General features: G+C 37.5%; 2 protein-coding genes across 2 annotated transcripts; one reads left to right on the top strand and one right to left on the bottom strand.

The window, feature by feature from the left end:
• The first annotated feature begins 1,510 nt into the window (after positions 1 to 1,510).
• LOC111904312 (putative clathrin assembly protein At4g02650) lies at positions 1,511 to 3,515 on the top strand. Its single transcript, XM_023900082.3, has 2 exons — positions 1,511 to 2,497; positions 2,583 to 3,515. Exons 1-2 carry the CDS (start codon positions 1,867 to 1,869, stop codon positions 3,152 to 3,154), a joined length of 1,203 nt encoding a protein of 400 aa, XP_023755850.1. The 5' UTR covers positions 1,511 to 1,866; the 3' UTR covers positions 3,155 to 3,515.
• On the bottom strand, positions 3,313 to 9,600 carry LOC111904311 (phosphatidylserine decarboxylase proenzyme 3). The gene is made up of 21 exons (XM_023900081.2): positions 9,270 to 9,600; positions 9,098 to 9,177; positions 8,631 to 8,655; positions 8,344 to 8,403; positions 8,196 to 8,264; positions 8,019 to 8,111; positions 7,883 to 7,933; positions 7,709 to 7,792; positions 6,222 to 6,313; positions 5,957 to 6,112; positions 5,781 to 5,865; positions 5,559 to 5,670; positions 5,378 to 5,478; positions 4,777 to 4,824; positions 4,546 to 4,692; positions 4,349 to 4,444; positions 4,141 to 4,215; positions 3,938 to 4,030; positions 3,773 to 3,859; positions 3,617 to 3,667; positions 3,313 to 3,540 (listed from the first exon to the last, which is right to left on the bottom strand). The coding sequence occupies exons 1-21, from the start codon at positions 9,474 to 9,476 to the stop codon at positions 3,391 to 3,393; spliced, it is 1,962 nt and encodes a 653-aa protein (XP_023755849.1). The 5' UTR covers positions 9,477 to 9,600; the 3' UTR covers positions 3,313 to 3,390.
• Between the last annotated feature and the right edge of the window lie 12,463 nt (positions 9,601 to 22,063).

Below are 22,063 nucleotides of genomic sequence, written 5' to 3'. Positions count from 1 at the left end.
TCAACCCTCTATTCTTGATGATTCTAAGCTCTAAACATGTTAAACCTAGTGTACAACGAGTTAGAACAAGAGTACTTACGATCTAGGAGCTTGAATGGTCGGTTTTGGCCAAGAACACTAGTGTGTGTTCTTGGTGTTCTTGGTGAAACTTGAAGATCTACAAAATGGAATGATTTCACGGATGAAATCATGTAAGATCACTAGATCAAGTAAGATATCAACTAGTTAGGGCAAGAAACTTACGAGTTTTGAAGATCGAGGACGAAGATCCCGATGATACTTGAGAGAAAACTGAAGTTCTTGGGTTTGAAATGTGAGAAATGGCTACAAATGATCAAGACTCATATATATGGGTGGGAGTTCACCTCCCTCTTGAGTTTACGGCCGTAAACTCCATGTTTGCGGCCGTAAACTCCATCTTATGGAGTTTAGGGCATGAATTTTGTGCTGAGGCTTTAGCAGTTACTTTCTAACACTTATTCCTTAAGTGTACAAGGCTCAGAATGCTCAAACAGACTCCAATTTGTGCTAAATGATAGCAGGAATGAGTTTGACTTTCAATGAAGTATTTGACTGTACAGGATAGAAAATTTCGGGTTGTCACAGTTTTAAATGTTTTAAAAGTTTTAAATTGAATTGAATTTTTATGGATGTTACATAAACAAATTTGATTAGTGTAAGCTGGACTTGGAAGCAACCAACGTAACTAACCCAACGAAGTTGATATCATTGCTTATATCTACATCAAAGCATGTGTAATATGGAGCAAGATACTGCGTACATCCATCGATATGCTCTCCACTAGAGACTAGAACTCAGAAAAAATCCGTTTACGTACTCATTCAGAACATTTATGGAAAGTATCGAACACACAAATATATTAAAAGCACAAATGTATTGCATATTTGGAAGAAAAACATAGAAACCTCCTAATTCTAGCTCTCCGGAATGTACGACCGTTCCAGACGTCAGTCTGGAATACACTTTTCCAGTCTGGAAGGTACAGAGTGAGATTTTGGACCTCATCCCCACCAATCGGTACCCGCTTTGGAACAAGATCATAAATACTCCGGAATATCGTATTCCAGAGCATACCTCTGAAACAAAACATTGAGCTTCAGAATATGGTATTCCGAATCAAATTGTCATTTTTCCAAAATAGGTATAATCAGGTTTCCAGTTTCTATGTTTGTTAAAATTCGGTTTTTGGTTCTGGCCCGGTTTCGGACTGATTTACATCCATTGTCAACACCTAATTTATATTTTTTTCTATCAAACATAACGCAACTATTAAAATTAATAATAAATTAACGCAAATAAACTATTTGTAATTTAAATAAAGTATATATTTTAGAATATGTAATAAAACAATAGTAACAAATTAATTTAATTTAATTCAACCATTCAAAAAGTTTAGAAATTATAGAACATGAAATACAAAACAAACATTACACATGAATAATTATCTTTTCCGTCTTTAAATTGACACTATCCATCTGTAATTGATGATTTATGGGTCAGTTTATATATCCTTCCATGACAGAAAGAAAATCAAAAAAATTGGTGATCAAATTGATTGAAAATGAATCCATCAACAGCAACGAAACAATATGGTGAGCATCAAGTCCTCCACATTTTCATGCTATAAATAAGGGAGATATATGGTTTCCAACTACACATAGCTAAACAGAAAAAATGAAACCTCATCAAACACAAAGACAAACGAAAGGATCAAGGAGTAAGGAGAAAGCTTCTTTCAAACCACCCAATTTTCCTATCTTCATTTCTCCTTTTTTTTCATCACCAAAAAAAAATAAAGAAAAAAAAAATTTGGGTGTGCTTTTTCCTATTAACAAATTCTAAAAAATGAACTCGATGGGGTCAGATAGGTTTAGAAAAGCAATCGGAAAAGTGAAGGATCACACTAGGATTAGCCTCGCCAGAGTTAGTAGCAGCACCGACTTACCGGAACTCGAGGTCGCAATCGTGAAAGCCACCCGTCACGCGGAGTACCCGGCGGAAGACCGCCACATACGAGAAATCATAACCCTAACAAACGACTCACAAATCCACGTCGCCTCATGTGTCAGCTTGATCTCAGGTCGACTCGACAAGACCAGAAACTGGATCGTAGCCCTAAAAGTACTCATCCTCATTCAACGCCTTCTTCAAGACGGAGATCGGGCGTACGAACGAGAGATTTTCTACGCCACCAGACGCGGCACGCGGTTATTGAACATGTCGGATTTCCGAGACATGTCGAGAACCAATTCCTGGGATTTCTCAGCGTTTATTCGGACATACTCGTTGTATCTCGATGAATATCTCGAGTATCGGATGCAAGGGGGACGAGAAAAGCATGACGATGAGCCGGAGCCGGAGCCGGAGCCGGTGACTCTAAAATCTCCGGTAGATGGAAAGACGAAGGATAACCTATTTTCTCGACTACAACATCTGATGCAACTCCTTGAGCGATTTCTCGCTTGTCGCCCTACAGGTTGCGGAATAATTAATATTATTTCTTCTCCTCCTCCTCCATATGAATCACCATTCACCATGACAGAAAACTTTGAATCATTCAGGTCCGGCGAGGAATCACAGGATTGTGATGGTGGCATTGTACCCGATTGTGAAACAGAGCATCTATATGTATTACGACATGACCGATGCCCTGAGTATTTTGATAGGCCAGTTTAGAGAGCTTGAGATTTCAGATTCCGTCAAGGTTTACGAGTTTTTGAGACGAGTAAGAAAGCAGTTCGACGAGCTTGATAACTTTTACGATTATTGCAAATCCATCGGCCTTGCAAGGACGTCGGAATATCCAGAAGTCGCTAAGATTTCACAAAAGCGATTAGATATCATGGATAAGTTTATCAGAGAAAAATCCGGAACAAGTCAGTACCAATCAGAATCTGAGGAAGAAGAAGAAGCTAGGTCGCCGGAGCCGGACAAGAAAGAAGAGAAACTGAGTCAGGATGATGTGTTGAACTTGGGAGACGGTGGTCAGACGGTGGAAGAGTACGCTGATAAAGTCGGATTAGCTTTCTATGATGGTGGTCCGGCGAACCACCAGCCATCTCTACCTGGCGGTTTCAGTCCAGAGGTTATCGATGTATGTATCAACAAGCAAGACAAAACTCCGGGAACGTAGCTGCCGGAAGTGCCAGTAGTGTTGCCGGATAGCCATTGAATGGCGGAGATGACCCGTTCTCAGCCTCGATTCCGGTGGCGGCACCACTGTAGATGGCGGAGATGGAGAAGAAGCAAGATGATGTGGCAGCAATATCAAAAAGATGGATTGCAAGAACGTAGGTAACACACACATACACACATTCCTTTAAGTGAAGTAGGTTTGATACACAGTGTAGTGAAAAAGGTTATACATTTTTAAGCGCCTAAAACACAGTTATTGATATCTGGCAATGGAAGCTCGGTGTGTTTCTTTATGGAAACCCCTAATTGCATTCCAACTGTAACTAGGGTTTCCAGAGATCTTGCACTGTTACCCAAAAGATCCTCATCTAGTGCTATTGAATCCTGAAAAATCATTTCAATATTAAAATTAGATGTTAGTTTTTAGAATGTAAGGGTAAAATGGTCTTTAGAAGCTAACCTTTTGGAAGACACAGATGACAGTGCTTCCACCAAAAGAGAAATAACCAAACTGTATGATAAATATAAATGGAAGAAAAGTTAAGAGTAAGTAAATAAAATGAGGAAAATAAATGAAAATAAGGAGGAAGTGATTAATGATAGATTTTTTTTTAACCTCATCTCCTTTCTGAACATAATCTCCTTTCTTTTTAGTGAAAGAGATGCTTCCCACCATTGTTGCTCCAATTGCCACAAATGCTACCTGAAATCAAGTTTTAAGAATGATAAAAACTGTTTTTTTTTTTTTTAATTTAACTCTTATGTATAATTATTGGTTTACTTTGCCAAAATCTGAAGTTGATATAATAGATACAGCCCGTTTGTTCTCTGTGAAAACATTGCAATATTTGCTATTCACAGCAATGGGATTAACCTACAGATTAATCAACACATCAAGTTTCAGTAATATAATATATAGAAAATGTAAATTTGTAAAACATTTACATTTACAAAAATTAAATAAATAAAATCTTTTGTACATACTGTGTATAAGCATCCAGGTATGTCAACAATCTGGTCAATGGTTCCAGAAACTGGAAAGTGGAAACGATGGTAATCCTGCCACATTTTCTACATATTTAGTTTCTATTTTTTTATTAGGGTTAAATTCAAAAGTATATATATTTAGACTTTAATGGGGTAAAACTTTCTAAGATTTAATTAGTTTTGTGATAAACAAAGGAAGAATCACCTGTGGTGCCAAGCGAAATATGACGAGGGTTCCATCAATGAAATCATTAGAGCATGGTAAATTACCAAGAAGCCCTTGGAGAGAAAACTTTTTACCCTTCAAGAACGAATATTAACCAAAATCAATAAACAAATACTATGTAATTTCCAATTTTCCATGATATATCATATTGTGAATTAAAAATGAATTATAAATACCTTGATCCAGAATCTACGACTTTCTTCAGCTGTTTTAAATGCCATTAAACGAGAATCAGCAGCACAGACAGCCACGTCATCATGCCCCACACAAGCAATTGGTCGTGCCCCAATTTTCAGCTCTCTTATAAAAAATTCATTAAATGTCTGCATATAAAAACTCCTGAAAATTATAAAACTGATAGTAGAAAATAACAAAAAAATATATTATAAATTTATAAGGTGACTTACCTTAAAATGATCTATTGGGTACTTGACTTCAGCCAAATTGATTTGATCCTAAAGTACAAACAAGTCAATTGAAAAATTAGTTGAAAATTTTATCTTTTTATAAGGAAAATCCATAAAAGTCTTTATATTTTGGCCTCATGATCAATTTAGTCTTTATATATTTTTTTTATTCAATTAAATTCTAAAAACCGGCAATTGTAATCTTTTTGACCCTTTTACACAGTCGACAGGTCATTCTACTTTCAAAACTTACACTTTTGGCCTAGATTTCAAAATTTTGTTACGAATTCATCCTAAATTTTGAAAAAGAAAATGTAGAAAAACTAAATTTATGATAAATTCGTAACAAAATTTTGAGATCTGTGCCAAAAGTGTAAATTTTAGACCTAATTTGTAATAAAATTTAGAATCTGGGCTAAAAATGTAAATTTTGAAAGTGGGATAACTTGTTTGCTGGATAAAATAGTCAAAATGATTACAATTGCCGGTTTTTGGGATCTAATGGAATATAAAAAACATATAAGAACTAAATCGATCATGAAGTCAAAATATAAGAACTTTTATGGAGTTTTATGTATAATAAAAATAAAAATTATCTTGCCTTAAAGAATTCAAGAAATGTTGGTATGTCTTTAGCAGATTCAATTAAATTCATTTTCTTTCCTTGCTTTTCTGATAAACTCTGCAATATTTCTTTTGCACCTGCACCCTTACTGAGAGTGTCAATATATAAAATAGTAAAATATATAATATATAATATTATATAAAGAAAAAAAAATTACCTTTGTCTAAAATTCCAAGGCCTATTTTAGATTGATAAATAGCTCTCATTGATAAAACAATTTTTCCATCGATTATTTCTTCCACAAGCCTCTTTTTTTTGCGATCAAAAACCTAGATACAAAAATACACATTTAAGTTTGCATATATAATAATTACCGTTTTTTTAAGGTTTAAAATATTTGATTTTGAAATAAATAAAATGGCAGAGAAAGGAAGCATACCACAATATGTGAAGCACTTGAACCAGAGTTCAAGCCTACATCATAGGATGACACGTGGGCCCATTCAGATAGTTTGAACATCCACCTTCAGAATCAACAAAAAAAAAAAAAAATGTAACATGTATTAAACAAGTTTTTATATTTTTATAATAAAGAAAAATAAAAAAGAATGTCACCCATAGGAAGCCTGTTTATCAGTCAAGAATCCTCCAGTCATAACTTGGTTTCCAGTGCCTTCATCAAAACAGAGTGACATATGAATCATTGAATTCAATTTATCAGAGATTTCAAGAATCTCCCCACAAACAGGGCAACAATTCATAAGTGGCTCCCTACAATAAACAAACAATTTAATACATACATCATATTCAATTTTTTATATGTTCTAGATTCAATTTATTCAAAAGTAAAATGTGTAATAAAAATATAATAATAACATACTTTTCTTGTTGCACAGCAAGAAGTGTAGCCAATTCATCCATGTCTACAACCCCATCTCCATTTACATCAGCTGCCTTAAACAGCTCCTCTTTCTAGTAAAAAAAAAAAAGCATAAATTATTTACTAAAAAGTAAAAACCAATTATTAATTGAAAAGTATTCAAATCAACTGAAAAATCGATATCAAGCACTTTATTAACATAATTTTGGGATTAATGGAATGTTTCTTGAATGGATAAAGTGATGTGCAGTTGTACATATAAAGTCTGTTTCTTTGGTTCTTTTCTAGACTGAATGATTCGTTTGAATATGATTAAATGACCATTTTACCCTTACATTTCAAAAAACAAATTTCACAATCTTTACCGATCTTGACAATATTTATCAAAAGTTGGAGGAAAAAAGGACAAATAGGCAAAGGGTTGGTGTGAATAAATTGTTTGAATAAGATTAAATGACCATTTTATATTTCAAGAAATAAATTTCACAATCTTTATCAATCTTAACAACATTTATCAAAAGTTGGAGGAAAATAGAAGGACAAATAGGCAAAGGGTTAGTGTGGATAAATCGTTTGAATAAGATTAAATGACCATTTTACCCTTACATTTCAAAAAACAAATTTCACAATCTTTATCAATCTTAACAACATTTATCAAAAGTTGGAGGAAAATAGAAGGACAAATAGGCAAAGGGTTAGTGTGGATAAATCGTTTGAATAAGATTAAATGACCATTTTACCCTTACATTTCAAAAAACAAATTTCACAATCTTTATCAATCTTAACAACATTTATCAAAAGTTGGAGGAAAATAGAAGGACAAATAGGCAAAGGGTTAGTGTGCATAAATCATTTGAATAAGATTAAATTACCATTTTACCCTTACATTTCACGAAACAAATTTCACAATCTTTATCAATCTTGACAATATTTATCGAAAGTTGGAGGAAAAAAGAAGGACAAATAGGCAAAGGGTTAGTGTGAATAAATCGTTTGAATAAGATTAAATGACCATCTTACCCTTACATTTCAAAAAACAAATTTCACAATCTTTATCAATCTTGACAATATTTATCGAAAGTTGGAGGAAAAAAGAAGGACAAATAGGCAAAGGGTTAGTGTGAATAAATCGTTGGAATAAGATTAAATGACCATCTTACCCTTACATTTCAAAAAACAAATTTCACAATCTTTATCAATCTTGACAATATTTATCGAAAGTTGGAGGAAAAAAGAAGGACAAATAGGCAAAGGGTTAGTGTGAATAAATCGTTTGAATAAGATTAAATGACCATCTTACCCTTACATTTCAAAAAACAAATTTCACAATCTTTATCAATCTTGACAATATTTATCAAAAGTTGGAGGAAAAAAGGACAAATAGGCAAAGGGTTAGTGTCTTAATACAATATCCTTTAGGCTCATTAAGTCAAAGAGAAATAGTCACTAAGTCAATAATATGAAAGAGAAAGATTATAAGTTGAAACCTTTTTTGCTGCAAGTTGATTACCAAATGCATTTATTAATTCTGAAAACTCAGAAAATGACAATTTTCCATCACCATTGTAATCCTGCACAATTTATTAATTGCAAAGTAGAAAAGTATTAAAAAGTTGATGTGAACAAAATTGACAGAAGAGAAATTAGCAAGGCATACATACAACAATAGACAAAATCCTCCTTGCAAAACTTTTCTCTGTTTCAATTGGATCCTGTAAATTAAACAGTTATATGTTACATAAAAACCATTAATAAAATTGAAAATGTGTTATATTATATTTAATATTTACAGCTCACCTCGATAGAACATGAAATAGATATTTTTCCAACTACTACATCTGATGATGATGGATCAAATAAATCAAACATTTCAGTGTCACTATCTGAAACCTACATTAAATGATGAAATCAACACCAAAAATTATCATAATGTTTCGTATGAAAAATAAAATATTATTTTTTAAAGAAACTTACTCGACTGAGAAATTCGAAAAGATCAATCTCACAATACCCAACCAGGTTGTTCTTTGAGAGTCTATTGGTCTAAATCATAACAAAAGGTGATTAATAATGAATTCCAAAAAGATTATTAACATAAATAAAGTTTAATCTTAACACAAACCTCAAAAACTGATATTTTTGCAATGTGTGGGCCATTTAATTCCAAAACAAACTTTTTCTCCTGCAGAAAAACAATAAACATGATGCCATTTCCCATATCAAGCCTAACTGTTTAGTGTATCCATAGCTTATGTCATCTTTGTGAGTGATACTAAGATTCTAAGATTCTCATCATTTTGTACATAAAGAGTTGAAAAAATCAGACTATTCACCCTATAAAAATTCCTAAATAGTTGTTTCTTATGTACAATTGAGACATAAGGAAACTTTGGAAAGAGATTCACTCACTGAGTTCCATGTAGGTATGTTGGTCCTGCAAGTTATCCAAAAGTAGTATTAAAAAATATTAAGATATATTGGTATAAGCTGTGGAATTGTGATAGAACTACTTTTAACTTTTACAAAAGGCGTTATCCCATTGAAAAATCACTAAAATAATCTTCATCCATGGATGTTCTTAACAGGTCAAGGTCTTTGATTGTCTTAAGTCTTAACCATCACAATGCTTCATGATGACAGGACAAAGACACAGATTAGAAATAGTGTTTAGCATCCTTCATATTGAAGCCTCATGGTGTAAAACTTTCTCGATTAGATCTTATAATTCATTTTAGGTTAAATTTCTACAACAGATCTTCATAAATAAACCCCCAAAACATGAAATTGGCTTCAAAGAATTACACAGCGTATTCAGTTTGAGAAATTTCTGAAAGTATAACAACATCAATTTATATTAGACTATAGATATACTTAACTGGTCAGAAATGTCAGTGCGAAACGTCTGTTCTCCAATTGATATACAAGCAAGCCACTTGTCCTTGAATTTCATTTCCGCCTAAATTATGATAACGAATTGTGTGATTAAAATTTTCCTTCACACCAGTTACACTGTGTAAGTGTGTAGAGAATCAAAACTCAAAACCTTACATTTATAAGAGTAACCAAAGCGATGCCAACGAAAGTCTCGTGACTGTTGAGTTTAGCATGTTGTGAAGCGGCGGGACGACGGTGGAGGTGTAATTTCTGCTTGATTCTTCCGCGAAACGACGGAGGTTGTTTTGAATTTGTGCCACCGGATGAGGATGAATCTTCAGACTCATCCACTGAACTTGATTTCGAACTTCCATGGCCCATTTTCTGCTTTCTCTTTGAAAGTAGACTTTGTTCGGTTTTCAGATTCGTAAAAGTGGTTGAAAGAAGAATGTGCCTAGAAAATGTCAGAAAATGCCAAAGGAGAGATTACGTTGACACGGTGAAAGGCGTTGATTAGTATGAAAGGCTTTTGTTTAGTATAAATAAAATAGTGAATTACAAGTTTGGTCCCTTTGCTATACCATTTTATGCATGTTTGTTTGGAAAGTTTCATTGTTGTTAATTTGTCCTTATGATGACACTTTGTTGCTGATTTGGTCCCTAGCACACCTAAAATTGTCTTTCAATCTTTTATATGATATTTACTAACTTAATTTATTTATTTATTTAGCATCTATATTATATTATATAAACATAGACATTGACCCACCGCTTCCACCTTTGTTTCCTTATCCTTTTATGCGTGACAAAATATATTGTTCTGATGGAGTTTTTTTAAACCTAAAGAACGAGCAATTGGAACTCCATTTAGAAGGGTGCCATATAACCAAGTTCATGAAAGCTCACCTTAATGCTAGGCAACACTAAAAGAACATAAATTACCATGTCATCAGTCGTTTTTGCCATGAGCGTTGTCGCACATAAACTCTCAATGATGCTCAATCTAATAATGTTCGGAGCCCAAGCCACTCGCTGTTATTACTTACTCCTAATATGTAATTGTTGTAACATACATGTGATTTATACCTCATATGGTACATGTAATTTGTTTCATAAAATCCATTATGCATGGCACATTACGACCGTTTGGTGTTCTACTTTCATACTTATATATATTCCAAGGGGGAATAAGATGCTTAAATCGGGGATACAACCTCAAAATTATAGGGTTTAAGGGCAGCACGAGTATGCCCGGTGTACGCCCAAAGTACTCAATCACCTTCGCGACCCACTTATTGTCTTACGTTTGGCGTACTCACCATTTACTCCCAGTGTAAGGGCTTATTTTGCAAACATTTAATATAATAAGCGTCAAAAAAGGAAATAACTGGTAACGGGTGTTATAATTCTCCCCCACTAGAGTCAGACTTCGCCCTCGAAGTCAGCCGCTACAAAAAGATCAGGGTAATTCTCACGCAACTCGACCTTGAGTTCCTAAGTCCACTCATAGCCTTTCCGATGTTGCCACTGAACTTTAACCAAGTTCACTACCTTGTTCCTCAAGGTCTTCATCTTCCTATCCAAAATCGTCACCGGCCTCTCGATGTAATTCAAATGATCATCGACCTGAATATCCTCCAAAGGAACCACAGCTGTCTCATCGGCCACACACTTCCTTAACTGGGAAACATGGAAGGTATCATGAATCTGACTCAACTCCTCAGGCAGCTCTAAACAGTATGCAACCTTACCTACTCGGGCTACCATTCTGAAAGGACCAATAAACACGGGGGGCCAGCTTGCCCTGCTTCCTGAATCGGATAACACCTTTCCAAGGTGATACCTTCAGAAGTACCAAATCTTCAATCTGAAACTCCAACTGAGAGGGTTGCTGATCCGCATAACTCTTCTAGCGGCGCTGGGCCATCAGCAACTTATGTCTGACTTGTTGGATAAGCTCGGTCGTCTTGAGCACTATCTCAGTGCTCTACATGACTCTCTGTCCGACCTCTCCCCAAAAGATAGGAGTCGGATACTTCCTCCCATACAGGAGCTCAAAGGGAGGCATGCCAATACTGGCATGATGGTTGTTGTTGTAAGAAAACTCAACCAACGGAAGGTAGGAGTCCCAACTCCCACCAAACTCAATGATGCAGGCCCTCAACGTATCCTCCAGCGTCTGAATACTCCGCTCGATCTACCCATCTGTCTGTAGACGGTAAGCGGTATTGAAATGCAATCGGATTACCCAACTCTTCATGAAACCTCTTCCAAAATCTGGAAGTGAAACGAACATCCCAGTCCGACATAATGGAAGTCGACACCCTATGACGAGCTACTACCTCTCGGACATAAATCTCAGTCAATTTTCTCGGTAGAAGAGCTCTCATATATGGCTAGAAAGTGAGCACTCTTCATCAAATGGTCAATTATCACCCAAATAGCATCAAAACCCTTCGCTATCATCGGAAACTTTGTAATTAAATCCATCGTAATCTGCTCCTACATCCACAGTGGGACCTCCTGTGGTTGCAACTTTTCGTGAGGGCGTTGATGTTCAGCCTTGACCTTCTGGCAGGTTAAGCACCGCTCCATAAACCATGTCACATCCCTCTTCATACAAGACCACCAATAGCCATGTCTCAAGTCATGATACATCTTTGTAGCTCCCGTATAAATGGAAAATCTCGACTTGTGGGCCCCATCCATCAATACTTGTCGAGCCCCACTAGCATAGTGCACCCAAACCTGACCATGAAGTGTCAATAGTCCCTTGTTATCAATATCAAAGGCTAAAACCTGACCAACCACTCGCTCACTCTTCCGATTCTCCTCTTTAATGGCATCCGAATGTGCATCACTGATCATCTCCAAGACTGGAGTCACTACAGTCATCCTCAAATACACATCCCGAATCAAGGTACTAACTCTCCTCCGGCTCAAGGCGTCAGCCACCACATTGGCCTTGCCCGGGTGATACAGAATCTCGCAATCATAATCCTTTACTACATTGAGCCACCTCCTCTACCTCATGTTCAAAATAGGCTGATCCATAAGATATCGCGGACTCTTATGGTCGGTGTAGACTGTACACCAAACCCCATAAAGATAATGGCGCCAAATCTTAAGGGCGAAAACCACCGCCCCCAACTCAAGATCATGAGTGTGATACTTTGCCTTATGAGGCTTCATTTGCCTCGAAGCGTATGCAATCACGTTCCCCTCTCTGCATTAAAGTAACACCTAATCCCGAGATGGAAACATCACAATAGACCACAAAATCCTCAACTCCCTCAGGGAGGGCAAGTACTGGCACCTCACAAAGTCTCTGCCGAAGAGTCTCAAACGATGCCTGCTGCTCAGGCCCCCATCTAAACACCACATCCTTCCTTTTCAACTTAGTGAGAGGAATTGCAATCTTGGAGAAATCTCGAATGAATCTCCGATAGTATCCAGCCAAATCCAAGGAAACTCTGAATCTCAGATGGAGACTTCGGAACCTCCTACCGCGCAATCGCCTCAATTTTGGATGTGTAGACTATGATATCGTTCTAATTGACGAGGCGTCCTAAAAACTGTACCTCGCGCAACTAGAACTCATATTTGGAGAACTTGGCATAAAGCATATCCGCCCGTAGAACCCCAAACAACTCACGTAGATGCTCCTCATGTTGTTCTCTGGTCTTCGAATACATCAATATATCATCGATGAAGACAATCGTTGACCTGTCCAACATAGGTCTACACACCTGGTTCATGAGATCCATGAACGTTATTGGTGCATTGGTGAGCCCAAAAGTCATCACCACAAACTCGTAATGCCTATAACGAGTACAAAAAGTCGTCTTCTAAATATCTTCCTCTCGTACTCTCATTTGATGGTAACCAGACCTCAAATCGGTCTTAGAAAACCAAGATGCTCCCTGAATATGATCGAAGAGATCATCAATCCTTGGCAACGGATAACGGTTCTTCCTCATTACCTTGTTCAACTCTCGATAGTCAATACACATCCAGTAGGAGCCATCCTTCTTTTTGACAAATAGGATTGGTGCTCCTGATATTGCCATATTTATACATGTTTTTAGGCAATATCTATTTACATTTTTATTGATAATTTGGTTATTTGCATTGAATAATGATACTTATAAGCTTAAATTATACTTTGCAGCCAAATAGAAGCATTTTTGGAGAAAAGGACTAAAATTGACAAGACATGGAACTTTGGAGGCTTGAAGAAAAGAAGAAAAATCCAACAAAAACGCATACTAACGACGTGAGAATTGAAGGCTCACGACGTGAGTTGGAGTATTCGAGAAGATAGGCATCGGGAGGAAGAATCCTTGTCAAACACGGATAACTACGTGCTCACGATGTGAGTCATTATTGCTCACGACGTGAGCGTGGAAAAATCAGAAACTATATATATGCTTGATGATTATGACTTGGGGGACTTTTGGCTGATTGAGAGAGTTCCTGGAGACGAATTTCAGAAGGAGAAGTGATCTGGAATTGGCTTTCAACACCAAAGGAGAAGAGAAGTTCATAATTGGATTCTAGTTTTGGTACACTTTAATTATGTTTTTTAGTATGAGTTATTTATGTTTGTTTGCTAGTATGTCCAACTAAATCTAGCTGCTTCTGTTAGCTAGATGAAGCTGGAACTCATGGTTATAATATTCTAGCTTTGGGTTATTTGTTGGTTAAGACTTGTGTTGATTGATTTTACCTAGCATGTTTGATTTGATATTTGATTGCTTTGATTTCTTATTCTGTGTAGTTAATGACCATTAATCTGCATGATGCATATGCTAAGCAACTACAGTAATGATGTCAATTTCATATACAGAAGAATCTTAGGCTATCATGCATCATATCAATCAAACAATTATATCATGTAATTCCTGAAGATCCCTAGCCTATCATTAGCATGATGTTCTAACATATCACAATATCAAATAATAATATGGTATTTTGGGGTCTACATACTGACTCCAGCTAATCGTACACATCGTATCCTCCTTAAGTATTTTGAAAACCATTTGAAATTCATTTTGAAAATCTTTTTCCTTAGTTTGAGACTGGATTCACACGAGTTTTCCTTCAATTCACAAAAATCAAGGCTTTGATACCAACTTTTAACATCCCTAAAATGTTCATAAAATTTCAAACTTTTCAAAACAACCCTTTTCTATAGAAGTGTTACAAAACCCGTTAATTCCAATACGTTATTTAAAATCAGAACCTTTTTCAACATAGTTTTCAAAACATTCACAATATCAGAGTTTCCCATAAATCATAAGTCCAGAACGCGAGGATGTGTATGGTCACGCCTTCACCTTGCCACGATCCACTGAAGTACCTGAAACCATAAACCAAAACTGTAAGCACGAAGCTTAGTGAGTTCCCCCAAAGTACCAACACCCAGACATATAACATATACAATAACAACATGCATACAAAGCCTTCAGCATGTCTGGACCGCCTTACTGGGCCTTCATCCTGTCTGGAACGCTCCCGAGTCTTCAGCATGACTGGACCGCCTCGCAGGGCCTATAGCCTATCCGGACCGCTCCCGAGCCTTCGGCATGACTGGACTACCTCGCAGGGCCTACAGCCTATCTGAGCCGCTCGTCGGGCCTTGGTCCTGATTGGACCGCCTCGCAGGCCTTCAGTCTATCCAGGCGGCCCTAGGTCTGTTGGCCTTCAACACAAAGCATGACCACCTCAACCCAACTACACACACACACACACATGTCGACATATACATAATAGATAAACATACATATAAAGGTAGCGATATAAACATTACCTGGTTTGTTGACTGATAGCACAAAACAGTCCAGTCCCAACCCTACCACACTACAGCAATACATGCTACTGGAAAACATATAACCATAATACATAACAGGCAGATATAACATATCACTAAGCGTAGCAACATCCTATCTACCAGGATACCAATATAATAGATAATAACAACGCAGAAACATACGATAAACCAGGATAACGATCCAAAGGGACAACCTTGGTGCATTCGACCCATAAGTACAGTGAAGAAGACTCACCTCGCACTACCGAAAACACAGACGATCCCTGGCTGCCAGATCCCCAAACCACCAACATCAAGACAGCACCCCATCAGCAACTGATTCCATGAATAATCTCTGACTGCAGATCCACTAACACACGCGTGCTAACAAATACCAAAATGACAATCCATCAACATCTAGCCACTGACTCATACTACACATCCGATTCAGGGTAAAAGACCGTTTTACCCTTCCTCAAGCATGGTCCAAAGCCAAGGCCCAACTAATGACAAAGTCCCAACATCAAAATAAACTCCTTCAGCCCAATTATGGCCCAATTTTTTCAAATTGGGCCTAATTCCATCCATGGCCTTCACTAAAGAGGATCCAGCAAGCCAAAAGTCCAAACCATAAATTCTGAGACGATCTATAACACCCTGTTTATTTATTAGATAAATAAATAAATTAATGAACAGATCATAACCTTAAAATAAACAATTGAAAGTTTATGGGGTTAAAAATATGATTTCCGAATTTATTATAAAGAATTTTTAGAGTTAGGGACTCCATGGTAATTATTTGGGATTTATTTTAAAAGGAAATGAGGTGGAAGGGCTGAAAATGTCATAACTGAAAATTAAGGGTTAAAAAGATAAATTCTGGATTGATTTTGAAAAGGATTTGTTGAGAAAGGGATTGTTTAGTAAAATTTGGACTTATTTTGTAAGGAGTTCAAGGGGCAGGGTTCATATGGTAAATATTGGCCTTGTTTTGAAAGAAAGGGGAAAAGGAGGGACTGTATGTGTGAACATGGGAGTAAGTTTGTAAGGCACAGGGTATATAAACACGATTATTTCCCCTTTTGTTCGCTGCCATGAGGGGTATCGCCCACCACCGTCATCTCGTAACCAGACCACCGCCACCATTACGATGCGCCAATAACGCCACTGCTACTACTGTTCCATCACTGGCGACTTCGGGAAACTGTGGTGGTTCGGAGATGGACCGCTACCCTTTCCTCCATTCCTTGCTGCCGACGCGCCACTCCAAGATGACGCAACCAAGACCTGCCGCCGCCATCACCTCCTGATGACATTGATGTTGTTGTTTCCGTCGAAGTTGGCTCGTTCCCGGACGTGGGATTGAATGTTCGCGTGTGTGTAGTTGCTGCTTGACGAGGGAACGAGAGACTGAAGGGTTGCTTCCATTTTCTCTTCTGTCATCCCCAATCACCGCCTGCCGCCGCCGTGCGGTGGCTGTTTATGTTTACTTCTTGCAGGTGTGTGTGCAATATGGTGTAATTACATGTGTGTAGTGGCATGATGTTGTAGGGGCGATGCTAGACCGAAAAAGCCATGAAAAGCCCCACCACCACCGTGAGGTGGTGGCTGCCACCATGGGTGGGTGTAGTTAAGTGTGTGTGTGTGTGTAGTTATTTTCTTGGGATATTCATTGTAACTGTAACAAATTGGATTAATGAAAGAAAAACCGAAAACCACCACCTTAGGGTGGTGGCTGCCGCCACCGGCCGCTGTGTCGGGTGGCAGTGTGTCTTGCCTCCTCAAGTGTGATTCGTTTGGGGTGTTTGAAACCCTAATGGGCCTTGTTAGCCTAATGGGCCCAATGAATCCAAATGGGCTTAATGAAAACCCTAATGAGTCTAATGGGCTCCAATTGACCCAATAAAACCCTAGTGGGCTTAATAATATTCTAGTGGGCTTGATAGGCCGAATAAAACCTTAATTGACCTAAAAGCCCAAAAAATTATTAAATGGGCTAGTAATTGGGTTAGAAACCCTAATTAGGGTTTGGAAAACCCTAATGCAATCAAAACCCTAATTTTGGAAAATTAATCGGGACACACGGGAATTATTTAATAACTGGAGATATTAAATAATAATCATTGGCAAGAATAATCTAAGCGACAGTGGACTTAATGGATTAAGTCCTTAGAGGATTAATTCCTTAATGGGTTAAGTAGGAAACTTAACCCTAATCGTCATTTTATGTGAAACCCTAATTTCAGTTGGGTTTATTGTTAGGCCTTTCTATTGGGCCTTGATGATTGGGTTGTTAAATGGGCCATCCAAGATCAAGCAAGTGGTCTAGAATGGTTTAATGGGCCTAGGGTAAGGCCTATGTAAGGGGTTTGGGCCCAATTTGGAAAATTGGGCCATAGATGGGCCACAGTTTGGGCCTTAATGATTACATGATGTTGGGCCTCAGAATAAGACCATGTATAGGCCCAGGCCCAATTTGGAAAATTAGGCCATGTGTTGGGCTTTGATTCCTAGTCGACTTTGGGCCTATGAATTGGACCTTGGGCTTGAATAAGCCAAGCTAGGGGTAATGTAGTAATTACCCAAAGCATGTACTTATGGTTATGTAGTGGAACCCAATTATTAATTGGGTAATGTTTTGTTATTGACAGATCCGGAATTTGTCATCCAACAGCTGGGGTTGAGTCTGAGGGACTTCAGTAGTGTGGGGTTGAGTCTACGGGACTTCAGCAGTGCGAGGTGAGTTACCTTCCAATAGGGGTGGGTCTAAGGCCACAATGCCGGCCCACCAACAGGGATAATTGGTAGATAATTGTCTTTGTGATAATTATCTTTGCATGCTTATGTGATATGCTATGTGTGTCAGTGGTAGTAGTAGGGAATAGTCCTTCCCTGACTCGGTCGTTAGGATCGAAGGGTAGGTCAGTACCCCAAATATACCTGATTGTATGATTATATCATGTTATTATATGATAGTGAAATAGTCCCCGGCTACCGGTTGAAAGATACCGATGGCGGATACCGGTTGAAAGATACCGATGGCAGTTACCGGTTGAAAGATACCGAAGGGGTATACAGAACCTATGCAATGCTTATTTGTTTGTTTATGATATGTTAGTATGTGATCAGCATGCTTATGATATGTTAGTATGTGATCAGCATGTTTATGATGTCAGTACGTGATCAGTATGTTTATGACATATTATTATGTGATAGTGGTAAGGGTGAAATAGTCCTCGGTTACCGGTTGAAAGATACCGATGGCAGTTACCGGTTGAGAGATACCGATGGTGTTATGTGGTATGCGGTATGATGGGGGAACTCACTAAGCTTCGTGCTTACGGTTTACAGTTTTGGTTTCAAGTACTTTGTTTCAAAGGAAAGGAGTCGGCTTGGTCGCAACGCATCACACTATGTTTTCCGCACACGAGATCCTTGGGATTATACTCTGATATGGTTTCATAATATTATATTTTGATTATTCACACTTTGGTTTTATGTAATCACCTAATTAAAAATGAAATTTTTGACCTTGAATTTTGGGATGTTACATGATCCAACACAGCCTAATGCAAACCAAACCCAATCTTGATCCAAAAAGGCCCAAGTTACTTCAAGGTCCATAGTTGGCCCAATTTTCCAAATTGGACTCCTACTCCTTATTGGGCCTAATCCAAAGGTCTGATCCTCTAATTAGCCTAAAATACACCTTTCCAGATAGTCCATTAGGGCCCAAGTATCAAAGCCCAACAGATGGCCCAATACCCGAGGCCCAAAGCAAAGGAGCCCAAAACATTCGCGTATGCGAGGTGTACTCCGGAGGTACGCTCAGCGTACACGAGACCTCACATTGACCAAGTTACGGGGAGGCTGACCAGGTACGTGGGGCGTACTCCTCCCTATGCGGGGCATACCCTCGCATAGCCCAAAAACATTGTTAAGTGCTTAATGACTTAAGCACTTAAGCCCAAACTTTAGATCCATGACTCAAAAGCACTCTAGAACCATAAAGTCTCAAACTTTAAGACTTCAGTTGACCAAAAAGGGCTTAATACATGGTCTTAATCCATTAATACCTCATACGAAGAACAAGGGACTAAACTAGCTCAAGAGACCTCATTTTTATGTCTTAGAACCCATCCGATGGTCTGAAAGGACAACCCAAAACGTCCAAAACGAAGCATGCATAACAATGGGATTTATGGGACAAGAAGAACACCAAAAAGCTACTACAACAAGATCTAAGCAATCCAAGCACAAAGGTAGAGGCTTTTTACCTTCCGGATCTTCTTCGTGAAGTGTTGATCCAAGATCTACAAGCTTGCTTCACACTTCAATCACCTTGATGCAACTTCTTTTTCTCCAACCACACAAGAAGCACGCTCTTAGCTCATACACACACTCTAGAGAAGCTAGGGTTTTTCCAAAATGACCCAAGGACCTGGAGGCTGGAAAAAAGATGGGAGAAATGGTCCATAAGATGCTTAAATACCCCACCAACATCAAGAATTAGGGTTTTCACCCGGACATACCATGCGTACATATGTGTACGCCCAACGTACTAGGCGTGTCCTAGTACACTTAGCGTACTCTCATGTACGCCCAACGTACAACTCCTGCTCCATAAATCACCATTTCTCCACCAGGGATTCCCATGGCCACTTCATTCCAAACCACAGACCAAAAGTGACATAATTAAAACTCAAGGGATGGATTTCAAATTACTTGAAAATTGGGGTGTTACAGCTAGTAGATAATCAAAGTAGAATCCTTCTTGAGATTGCTTGAAGCTAGCACCATAAGTGTCGTGCCTCTAATGGTTCACATCAAACCCTAGAATCAAGGAGGCTTAAAGAGAGAGAGGATAGAGCTTCATAATTTCGGCCTTTGGCTTGTGAGAAGGGATGTGACAAAATTGTTAAGGCTAGGGAGGTCATTATATAGTTGAAGGAAACTTGGGGCCAAAGCTAGAGTTTTTGGGATAAGGCCTGGGTTAAGTAATATAATAATCAAGCTGCCTTATTTACTTATCCCTTAGCCTATGGACATAAATTCTAGGCTTACCCTAGCCAATTTCTTTCCACCTCATTTCATGAGGTTCTAAAGCCTTCATGCTTCAACTTCCAATAAATAACCAAATAGTCCTTGCACTTTTAATTAGTCCAATTAATCCCAAAATTAATTCTAATTAATTTTTGATTAATTATTAATTAAATAATATGATTTCTAATTAATATATTATTTTCATAACATATTAATAAATTCATTTTTATTTCTAATTAATTTATTAATGTGATAATAATTTAATAAATCAGTCTCTCTCTCTCTCTCTCTCTCTCTCTCCCTCTCTCTAAAAGTCATCATATTCAAATACTAGGTTTAAGGGAAACCCAAAAAGACTTTGCTAATAATTCAAGATTATACTAATTTAGTTATTGGATTAGACAACTAATCCAACAGTAATATAGGTTACGCTCAACGTAGCCTGAAATGTTCTCGATTCCCATCAAATGCTCTATACGGGGAGTAGAGCATGGTGTACGCAGGGTGTAGCACCAAAAGGGGTAATTTTGGGCATATTGGATTATTGGTCAAGTGGAGTGGGTTCTAGTCATGTAAGGGTAAAATGGTCTTTTAACCTAAAGAGAAAGATAGATAGATAGATAGATAGATAGATAGATAGATAGATAGATAGATAGATAGATAGAGAGAGAGAGAGAGAGAGATAGATTATGAGCTAAGGAACTTGAGTTTGAATTATTATCCTAATTTCTGATTAGGGACTTATTATGTATATGATTAGTGTGGGGAGTTCTAGTATCAACGGCTCGGGTGTGAGATTTGTCTGCCTTCAGATTGATGTGAGTCTTCTCACTATACTCGTGGGTCGAATGCAATAATGCCGACCCACTAGATTGTGTTATGTAGGATGATAGTTGTCTTTGTGACTCTTGCATGTGAATGTGGGTTTGACCCTTTTATTATATGTTAGGCTGGGCCCATTTGTATGTTAAGTTGGGATTGTTATGTATGTTAGGCGGGGCCCATTATGTATGTTGGATGGAGCCCGTTATGTATGTTAGGCGTGGCCCAATGCATGAGATGATATGTGGTATTTTGAGGAACTCACTAAGCTTTGTGCTTACGGTTTTGTGGTTTAAATATTTCGGGTGCTTCTGGTTTAAATATTTCAGGTGCCTTGTGGTTTAAATATTTCATACTTATGATTTTGTTACCACTCTGATGTTATTGGAAATACGTTTGATACTATTTTATTTTTTAAAATGATGAATGAATGTTTTGGTTGATTTAAAAATAAAATTTTTATCTTGTATTTTTAGGACATTTTCAAGTTGGTATCAGAGCTAGGGCATGGTTCGATGTGTTCGACGAGGACATCGAACCCTATAATTGGGGGGGGGGGGAGTGTAAAGGTGGGTTGTACATGATCCCACATCGGCTGGGAAGGATAACTAAACATTCCTTATAAGGGATGTGGATACCTTCCCTGTCACAACGTGTTTTAAAAACGTGATGGTAACATATTCATAAGAACTTTGCAATAAAGTTTGCCTGGACGAGAGCCATTCGGAGATGGATGACCCATGGGAAGTTTTCGTGCCAAGAACCCAAAGCGGACAATATTGTGATATGTGTCAGGTGAGGATGTTACACCAAGACAATAGGAAACATTTTTTATGCGTTCATATACGGACATCCCCAAGACAATAGGAAGCTTTTTTTATGTGTTCATATAAGGAAAAGGAAAAGAAACACACAATTGGTTTTCTTATCCTCTTCTTAGCTCCTATTGATCTGCGAACATTAACCCACGTCCATTAAGGCATTCTTTTATGAACATAAAGGCCAAACCCAAGAAAGAATTCTATTTTTGTTTGAATTAATTCTAACCCTCATTTACATTAAACATTTGGTTTATATAATTTAATTTAAGTATATACTTTTTAAATATTTATTAATTCTTTTATATATTAATTAACATCATTTTTATTCAATTTATTTGAACTTGTCAACATAAAAACTAAAAATGATTTACAAGAATAATTATCTGTGTAACGTCGTTAATAGAATTTTTTTGGATCGTGACATTTAATCATTCAACATGTGAATCTCTGGTTACGACCATGTGGTTTGG

This window comes from Lactuca sativa, chromosome 7 (genome assembly GCF_002870075.4).
Source record: "Lactuca sativa cultivar Salinas chromosome 7, Lsat_Salinas_v11, whole genome shotgun sequence".
Lineage (NCBI taxonomy): Eukaryota > Viridiplantae > Streptophyta > Magnoliopsida > Asterales > Asteraceae > Lactuca > Lactuca sativa.
The sequence above is the reverse complement of the archived record's forward strand: the minus strand, read 5'-3'. Positions and strand labels throughout refer to the sequence as shown.